This window comes from Tigriopus californicus, chromosome 5 (genome assembly GCF_007210705.1).
Source record: "Tigriopus californicus strain San Diego chromosome 5, Tcal_SD_v2.1, whole genome shotgun sequence".
Taxonomy (NCBI): Eukaryota; Metazoa; Arthropoda; class Copepoda; order Harpacticoida; family Harpacticidae; genus Tigriopus; species Tigriopus californicus.
The window spans coordinates 9,229,401-9,239,327 of NC_081444.1; the positions used below are offsets into that span (position 1 = coordinate 9,229,401).

The 9,927-nt window shown below is 46.4% G+C and overlaps 1 protein-coding gene across 1 annotated transcript; it reads right to left on the reverse strand.

Moving 5' to 3' along the window:
- Positions 1–6,519: 6,519 nt before the first annotated feature.
- LOC131880779 (uncharacterized) lies at positions 6,520–9,696 on the reverse strand. Its single transcript, XM_059227475.1, has one exon. It carries the CDS (start codon positions 9,694–9,696, stop codon positions 6,520–6,522), a length of 3,177 nt encoding a protein of 1,058 aa, XP_059083458.1.
- Positions 9,697–9,927: the final 231 nt, after the last annotated feature.

A 9,927-nucleotide genomic window follows, 5' to 3' on the forward strand; every position in this document is an offset into this window, starting at 1 on the left:
TCCACTTTTTTCCTCTTCTAGAATCATTTTTCCGGTTTTTACTTTCGATCCACATCACTACAGCACGTTTCTCATCCAAAAGGTGGTTTCTGTGAGCTTTGACTTTCTTTATCTTGAATGGTAGCTTAATTTGAAGGATATCTGGTTGAGCGCTTCTATCCTCAAGCTTCTTCATTTTGACCTTGTTCACTATCAAAGGGGCCAATCACTTTTCACGGGATCCATACGAATCCCTAGATGAGCCATGCAGTTTGTAGAATGGCGTTGTTTGGTAGCCGCTGGCTTGGAGAGCCACAGTTGATTCAAAAGGCAGGTGACGGCCTTCCGAGAGCCCCGGTGATGATGAAGTGTTGCCTTACAATTGAATTGACTGCCATCCGCCTTTCGTCTTTGTGGAGGGGCAATTCCTTAGTGTTGGATATGCTCTTGTGGAGAATCAATGTCTTAGCATCACGGATGTTTGACATCACCTGATGTTATCCATCCTCTCGTGTCTCATTCACTCCATGAACGAGTTAGGCATCAAGTGAGTTTCTTAAAAAAGCTGTCACACTATGTTGATGAAAAGCTTCCTTTCAATAGGAGTGTAACTTGTTTGATGACGCTGAAATGTCTTGAAAAACGAGGGGCAATGTCCGTTTTGACGGTTGTGAGCTTCAAAATCTGCCCACCCAAACCAAATCATAACAAAACAGCTGACTTTGAGGTTATTTCTGGTCGCAGGCGCCAGGTGGCAGGATTACCTCGCCTACGTATAGTGGCTCTAGGGTGAACCAAGATTACCCCAGCCTAGAGGGCCAGTCAGAGAAGCTACACTCACGAGATTTCTGAGATTTTTTTGCCTCCCTTGCGGCTGCCTTGTGTGTGCGATGGGGCTCGGCTTTGAACACATTTAGTTACGTGATTCTCAAAATGAAGTTCCGAATTTAGGGAGCCAGTGAGTTGATGGCTCGTTTGTCTGCTTTGGTTGATACTGAGTAACGCAAGAGAATTCGATCAGCCCGACACTCTGCTGCCCAACTACCAAAATGTGTTCAAAACAAAGTCTCAAGTGGCTTGGTAGGAGTGACTTTTTATGGTCCTTAGGTGGCTTACTTTTTACTGGATGTAGTTCTAGATGGAGAATACTTTTCAGGGCTGACAAATTGGAAAGTATCCCATCAGTTTTACAGGTCTCAATAATGGCATCGCTTGTGCAGTGATTCGTTATTCCCTAGAAACAAATTGGCGCGAAATTGTCCTCTTGAAGACCAACCGGGCTGTGACGATTAAAAAGTCAAAGGCGTTAATCCTCTTCTATTTAATGTAATACTTCACTCGATACCCCGAATTACGGTGCCAGTTTCCATCAACAAGAGAGGATGTCGTCAAGTAAGTATATCGTTAATTTTTTTGTCATAAAAGAGACTGCGGCAATAACATCGTTTGAATTCTTATATGTTTGATCTGTGTTCCATCCACCAGCCAGGGGTGAAAGGTCCTGACTTATTGAATTCCCGTGGTGAACTGAAACATGGAACTCCTGACCCAAGCACTAAGTAAAAATAACCTTGATAGCTCTCAAAGATGGAGAGCACCTAGTACAAGGGCTTAAATTTCTTAGACCTATCTTAAGGCCTCCGGTTGTAACCCTAATCAGGGCATACGAGCAATAGTTCGAGCTTCCTTTATCAGGGCCTCAAACCATCATCAATTGACTAAGGATACAAATTGCTAGCTACCTCTACTCCCCATTGGTCCCAGATCAATCTCGATTGTCTGGCATACCTGGGCCAATCTTCAAGGCTAACTATCTTGCAAAATGTGGTCACTATCCTAGTCTAAATGCGTCTATCAAATTCGACCTCTACTCTAGAGTCTAACTACTGCTTTCTGCTACAAGAGAGATGAACTTGAGCTACAGTTGAATGGAAATCACTTGCTACCTCTACTCCCTACGATGCCAGCACGATCTTGGCCGTCTGGGGAATCTAGGCTAGTCTTCAAGGCAACTGTATGGTTCAATCTACTTTATTCTATTATATACATGGAATGACACTCTACCAATCAGCTGTCTTGCTTGGGTAATGAATGAGGGGGTAATTGCTTGGCCATGGAAGAAGGAAAACATACATGGATAGAGAATGGTCAGATCCTACTTTTGACGAGGGTGATTCTTGAGTCCAACGGGGATCCACGGCGATGACATCCAAGTCCAAATTCCGATAGGCAGTTTCAAATCCGTTATCAGTTTGGTTCTCCGTCTGTGGGTGTGGTTAGCGTCTAAAAGTTTCCTTGAGAAAGATCAGGGAGGAGAATCGAACTGGGGACCTCTCTCATGCTAGGAAACTGCGCTAACCACTACACCACGTCTCCTCCCTATTTCTTTAGTTTTTTTTCTTTTCTTATTACGAGAATGATTGCCGAGCTTCTGCGCTCACCCCTTGCCAGCTAGGAGGGAGGATATTTAATGGTATGTCCCCCTGGCCGTGTTGTTGTGCTCGGTCCCTAATTCTCAGTTCCTTCCTTCTTCTACATCCCCATGCAGTCGAGATTATGCCCCCAATTGCTAAGGTTAGTCCTACTATCAACAGAGTTCTCTCCCAATCTGTTGTTGAAGGTGGAATTAGCTTTAGATCTTCTATGTCAATTGGCGTCGTTTTATTGAGTTTAAGGTTATGTACTTGCTCGATTTCCATGGCATTTAGAAGGTTACTTGCATTATATTCCTGCTCCGGGTGCAAGTACTGGTTCCCATTGGGACCCGGACTGACTTGACCCAACACTTGGTAGAAGTCAGTGTTTCCTTCACATCCCTCTAGGTGAGCTACAAATGTTCCTTGGAGGGTCCGCTGCGTGGTTCCGTTCCCCGCACATTTGAGATACAGAGTAGCTAGTTGTGGGTGGTGGAGAAGGAAAGTGGCTGGGTTGAGTTGCACTGCTGCCGGGTATTGCCCCACAATGTCCACCCCACAAACCTTCCTGTCAATTGATCGCTGGCCAATAGGCTAGCAGCGCAATTGTCCTCAAACTGCTTTTGGAGTACGCTGATCCCACCCAACCATACCTCTCCCAAGCGGATGCATTTGTTGACCTCTTCTTCTGACAGGCTTGAATAAAGAGTTACTTCCTTGTTCATGACAAAGTAAGGTGGCAATCTCAACTGTGTGACTGTGCCTTGGGTCCCAATGCTGAACAATAGGGTATGAATCTTGAACAACTCTAGACTGGTTTGTGGATTTCCGATAGGGACATGAATCAGGATCACTATCGTGTGCGGGTCGCTGAGTATTGAAAATGGCATGTTGAACACATCATTGGGTTTTCTCAATAGTACTTGTTGATCTTGTTCCCGCAGTCTTTTATTCATCATATCAATGGCTCTGAGGATGGATTCCTGCGGAATTTGCGTTGGCTGAAGGATTTTAATAAACAAGTCTTCAATCTTGTGTACCAGGTCTCGATGATCCTCTACCAATTTGTCTATGATTTCGTCTGTGCGGATTAAGAATGCGTCCAACATTTCTTCTTTTTCCTTCAGCCTATGTCTTTCAAGGGTTGCCACTTCAAAGTGACTCACCCCTTCTTGCTCATCGTGAATTGCTTTCTTCAATTTCTCGATGTGGTGAGCCAGGGTCTTTTCATTGTCGTACGATCCGCCAGTTTGGAAGAGGTGCGAAATCTGTTCCGCCGCAAATGTGAGTGCTCCGCCAATTGCAAAGGCTCCCATGGTGGCGAAGAATCGTTTCTCTCGTTTGGTTGATTGTTTTCCTAAGAACTGTTCCATCCGCTCATCCTCGTTGTCCAATCGTAAGTGAACTCCCTTACATTTGCCAAAGGCACTGGTAACTTTTTCCACATTGCTTTTTCGCCAAGCTTTTGGGTTCGTCCGCTGTGGTTTCTGCCTTGTGGTGTCCCACGTTGCTTTCTGTAAAACTTGTTTCACGCTGTTACACCGCTGTTCCACCTTGTAGGTTAGGTGGGTGAGCTCGGTCCACTTGATGGAGAAGGATAAATGGCCCATTGATATTCCTTTGTACGTCGTTCCTAGACGTTCCATCATGTAGGGTTTTCCAATCTTGGCTATCATTGGGCTCTTGTTTGCTTCCAGCCTCCCATTCTTCATTATTACAATTTCCGGAGGGGTCAACCGAGTTGAATTCTGTGATGAGCCCACTACCGTTCCCAAGGCTATCATTGACAGTATTGCCATTGCGAATGAGGAAAATTTTGATGGAGGGCGAACTTGTCTTCCTCCTCGGGTAGTCTTAGTTTTGGAGCAGTCTCTTGATTCCTCAGTCTTCATCGTTTGCTCTTGCTTCGTTTTATCACCTCCGCTATTTCTTTCTTCTTTCTGAGGTGCTTTCCTTGGGTGTTTCACCCCTGCTGGTCGCTCAATGTCTTTTGTGTGTGCATGCGCGTCTTGTTTGAGATAATACACGTGCCCAATTCCTCTCTTTACCGTCTTCTTTGCTGTCTGTAAGGTAACCACTCTCACGATTCCGTCCGGTCCTGGATGTGTTTCGATCACTTTTGCCATCGGCCACTTTTGCCTTATCACTTTCTCCAAAGGCTTCATTAGCACTATTTGGCCCGTTGTCAGCGGGTGGGTGGCTCTTCCACGGGGCCTTGGTGATTGTAGGGAAGTCTGGTACTCGTTTCGCCACCTGGATTCAAACCTTTTCATCACCTGCTGCCGATGTTTGTAAGCTTTTCTAAACGGCACGTCTTGGTGAGGTTCTTGGTCTAATGGCATTGCCATTAAGGGTTTTCCAATTAGGAAGTGACCAGGTGTCAATGGTTCCAGAGAGTTGGGATCATCATGAAGGCACCCAATTGGTCTTGAGTTGAGGATTCCTTCAATTTGTACAATTGATGTTTCCAATCCTTGGTCTGTCAGCATGGCCGTCCCGACTGTTCTTCTCAAGTGGGTTTTTACAGTTCTCACTAGTCGTTCCCATGCTCCCCCATGATGTGGGGTGTATGGCGGGATGAATATCCAAGTGATACCTTTTTCCGTTAGTCTGGTGAGGAATTCCCCTGATTGCTGAAAGCTTTTTGCATTGTCTGACATGAACAATTGCGGTATTCCTCGTCTCGCCACGAACTTTGTGATAGCCGTCAATGTTTCATCAGTGTCCAACTTCCTTGTGACCTCAAGGTGAATTGCTCTGGTGACCATGCATGTAAACAACAGGATATATCTTTTCCCAAGTCTCTCTTCCCCTTTTTGTTTAACGATAAGTGGTCCGGCGTAGTCTAGCCCTGTTCTTGTGAAAGGGGGAAGAAAGGTTGACCGTTGAGCTGGTAGTTGGCCTTGCTGAACTTGGGCTTGGATCATTCGATCTTTGAAACATTTTCGACAGTGAGCAATTGCTGAGCGCAAGGTTCTTTTCCCTCCCAGAATCCACACTTGTTGCCGGAGTTGTGCTTGGAGCTGATCCAACCCACAGCACGCCAATTGCTGATGTCGGTTTTGAATGTAGAGTTGAACAATTCGTGGATCTCCTGGTAACAATGGCAGTTCTCTGATGGGCTGGTCCGCTAGAGACAGGCGTCCTTTCATGCATCTTAGTCCTTGTTGGTTAAGAAATGGGACAAACTTCCATAGCTGATGGGATCGTGGAAGGGGAGCTTGATTTGTCAAGGTGGTTTGAAGCGTTGGCCAGGTTTCTTGTTGTACTTGGCGTATCCAGATTTCCATTGCCTTCCTTTGATGGCTGACTGTGCTAGGCAGGGTATTCTTGTAGTTGGGTAATTGGCGTATGAACTTGAGAACGTAGCAAGTTGTGTTTACAATGAACTGGTATGAATTGAATCGTTCAATATTCAGACTTCCCAACAGAAGGTTACTCCTCTGAGTTACCGCCAGGTTACAAATATCGTACTTGGTGCAGTTGATCTTGTCCCCCGAAATCTTGGGTTGTTTGATTTCGCGCACGGCCTCTGGGGGAGCCACTGCGCTCGAGGGGAGCGGTGACGGATTCCAGTGGCTCTCCTTCAGTTCAGGAGGCCCCTCAAGCCACAATTTTTGGGCTGCCGGTGTGACCAATCCTCTTGACGGTATATCTGCTGGATTGGACTTTGTGTTAATGTGAGTCCATTGAGCTGGACTTGTGTGTGCTTGTATCTCCTTTACTCGATTGGAGACGAACACCTTCAAATATTCCGGCGCGGTGTTATCCAATGAAGAGCAATCATAGAATCCGTGTAAAATGTGGAGGAATTGACCTTCTCGATGATTGCTACAACCCGTTTTTGCAAGGTTACGCCAATGCGGCACGCCATCAACTCCAGTTGTGGGAGGGTCATGGGTTTTGTAGGAGCTACTTTGGCTTTTGCAATTAAAAGAGTGACCCTGATTTCGTCTTCCAGGATGCAACGTGCATAGATACAGGTGGCATACGCCTTTTCGGAGGCGTCACAGAATATGTGTAGTTCCATACGCTGGCATGGCTGGGTGGATCCAATATATCTGGGGAAGCCCAGTGTGTCCTGCTGCGCCAGTGCTTTGATTGCCTCTGCCCATTCTGTTTGTAATTACGTTGGGAGGGTGTCATTCCAATTGATGTTGCCCCGTTTCCATATGTTTTGCATGCAAATTTTGAGACGTATTGTTTGGGGGGCCACTAACCCTAGGGGGTCAAAAATGCCGGCTAGTTTTGACAATACGGAGCGCTTGGTTTCTATGGGAGTGGATTTCCATTGGTTGGTTAAGGCATGCACTTGGAACACCAGCTCATCTGTATTGGTGTGGAACGCAACTCCCAAAGCTTTTCCTTTCTGCTCATGTGGTTTGAGATGCAATAGTGCTTTTGGATTCAGTTCTTCAGAGGGAATGGCCTTACAAACAATTGGGCTGTTGGAAAAGAATTTAGTGAGTTTGAAACTGCCTTGTTCCAAGGTATTGGTGACCTGTCTCAGATTCTCCAGGGCCTCATCTGCCGTGTCGGCATAGATGAACACGTCGTCGACATAGATGTCGTTTTTCAAGGTATAACTGGCCATGGGATTCACTTGGGCGTTTCTGTTGGCCAAGTCTTGAATGACGGCGTTTGCCAGGAATGGGGAACACGACAGCCCAAACACCAGACTGGAGAACTGGCAAACTGTTAATCGTTCTGTCCTTTGGTCTCTCCACAGGAACCGAACGTAGTTTCGATCGTTGTCAGTTATTTTGATTTGCAGAAACATTTTTGAAATGTCGCCTGCCACCACGATTCGCTTGGTTCGCATTTTCAACAAGATGTCTAAGATGTCTTTTTGCAGTTTCGGCCCTGTTAAGGTGAACTGATTAAGGGAGGATCCCTTGTATACAGCTGACGCGTTAAACACAATTCTCATTTTTGTTGAGGTAGATTCCTCTCTCTTTACTGCCGAATGTGGTAGATAGAACACCCCTTGGTTTTTTTCCAATTCGTCATTAGCTAAGACATGAGCATAGCCCCGCTCAAAGTATTCCTCCATGGCGTTTTTGTACGCGGCGGCAAACTCTGCGTCCCTTGACCACCTACGTTCCAATGCCTCCAAGCAATTCAGAGCTTGGATGAAGTTGTTCTCAATTGGTGGAGTTGGCTCTGAAAACGGTAGAGACACCTCATATCGTTTCCCTTCCAACTTTGTGTTTTGCTGGAAGTGTTGAACCGCTTGGAGTTCGCTGGCTGTCCACTTCTCTTCCTCTTGATCTAGTATGCCCATTGCTTCAAGAGTCCACAGCTTTTCTAGGTCCTGTTCAATTGAGGTTTTTCCCATCATCACGGTCACTGTCTGCATTGCGGTTGACTGGTTACCTCTATGGGGGGGTGAGTGTTTTGATGTTGAGCCCATTAGGCAGTGGCCAAATTTGGTAGAGATTAGGCTCAATCCCCAGTTTTTTGTCGACGTTCTGTGGGTACCGTATATTTCTCCAAGATAGTCCACGCCAATAAGGAGACTAATGGGCACTTTTCCTGTCTTCCTTGGGCACGCCATATTTATGCTTTCCTCAGTGGTGTAGTTGATGGTTCGGATATCTGAGCAGATGGTTTTGATAGTGGCGGCTGTCATGCTTAAAGAAACAGTTGCATTTTCAATTGTGAAGTTGACCAACTTGTGGTTTTTTTCTACGGTGAGGTTGTTCCCTAGGGTTTGTATCTGAAGACTAACCGAGGAACCTCGTAGACCCAACGCCGAGGCCAGCGATCTTTTGATGAAGGAGGTGGTGCATCCAGAGTCTAACAATGCATAGATTCCCATGGAGTGTCCATCTGGGCCCTTTATTTTGAGTTCAAGTACTGGCAGGACGGATTCCATTGCTTTTGGGGCTAGGCTGGTTAACGCCAAACGCGTCTCAGGGGTGGGGTCTCTCTTAGCAGCTCTGTCTTCCTGACTTGGGGGCCGCTGTTGTTGGCTTTTCTGGTTTTCGGAATTCCATGGGTTCTCTCGTGGTCTAATGGAGTGGACAGGTGTCCTTCTGGCGGCCCTTTGGTTCCCAGGATGGACGTTTTCCTTGCAGTCATAATAGTCCATATGAAGTAGAGCATGGTGTGCTCCATTGCACTTCTTGCATCGTGGAGTACTGCAGTTCTTGCGCCCGTGGTGTGTCAGGCACATGTAGCACAGATGGTTAGTCTGAGCCAATTGTTTGATTGTTCCTGGTGGAAAGGCGTTCACTTTTCTACATTTTCGAACTTCCACATGAGGCTTTCCTTGACAAAATGGGCACTTTTTGTACTGCATGGAGCCCACTGCATTGAACATCAAGGTGGACTTGGGTTCTGCGGGCAGAGATCTTCTTGCTTGCTGTGGAGCCGCCAATTTCTCAGATTTCCTTTCCTTTTTCTGTTGGGTGGTTCGCGCTTGTACCAATGGGGAATCATACAGGTTTATGGAGTCAATCAGGAACTGAGAAAAGTCGCTAATTAGGACAGGTTCTCCGCACTTGTCCATTGTCTGAACTCTTACCCTCCACTGAAGCAGAACTTCCATTGGTAGCTTGTGCTCGATGGGTTGGATTAAGAGGGCAGCTAGTTGCCGTGAATCTTGGTCGATTAACTTGAACAACGCTACATAACTATTAACCGCCAATAATAAATCCAACAGGTTGACGTTTTTCTCTTTCAATTGGTCCAACTCCATCGTCATTTCACTGAACAAGTCCCGTTCCTTTCCATAAATCTGATGAAGGTTTCCAATTGCGTCGTCATAGGTGCTGTGGGACGATGCTACTTGGAGGGCGTGTCCTTTCAAGTGGCGCTTCAAATAGGCGAGCTTACTGGCTGAATCCAGGCCTGGATTTTGCTGATAGACGTCCCGAAAGGATGGCCACCATTTAAAGAACTGCTTGGAGCTCTCTCCTGAGAAGGTTGGCACCTCCAACGTGGGCAACTTGTAAGTGGCTTGCGCTCCTAAATGCCCTGGAACCGAGGGGCCTCTGTCTCCTAGCCAAGACTCTGTCTTGAGGGGCGAGTCCACAAGTTGAGTGGGAGGTTTCTTTACCATTTCTTTTGAGGCAAGGCTGTTGGGACTGTTGGGATAAGCAAGGTTTTGAATGGTTTCCCATATGGACACAGGCGTTGGACTGGGCGAATCAATGTCCTGGAATTGGGCCCTCCCTTGAGTTTTCATTTGGTGGTCTTGTTCATCTTCTGTTATATTGGAGACTTCGTGGCTTCTTCCTGTTTTAAGCGAGTTTTTAGACTTCAACATTTGCAACTTCATATCCAGCATTTCCGTCATGATGAACTGCAACGCCTGGTGCACATCAGATGAAGTATCCCCTTGAGGAGAGCTTGGCATAACTAAAGGTCCCCGGTTTGTTCCTGGGACGCGGCACCAAAAAGAGACTCTATGTTCCGTCCACCAGCCAGGGGTGAAAGGTCCTGACTTATTGAATTCCCGTGGTGAACGGAAACATGGAACTCCTGACCCAAGCACTAGGTAAAAATACCTTGATAGCTCTCAAAGATG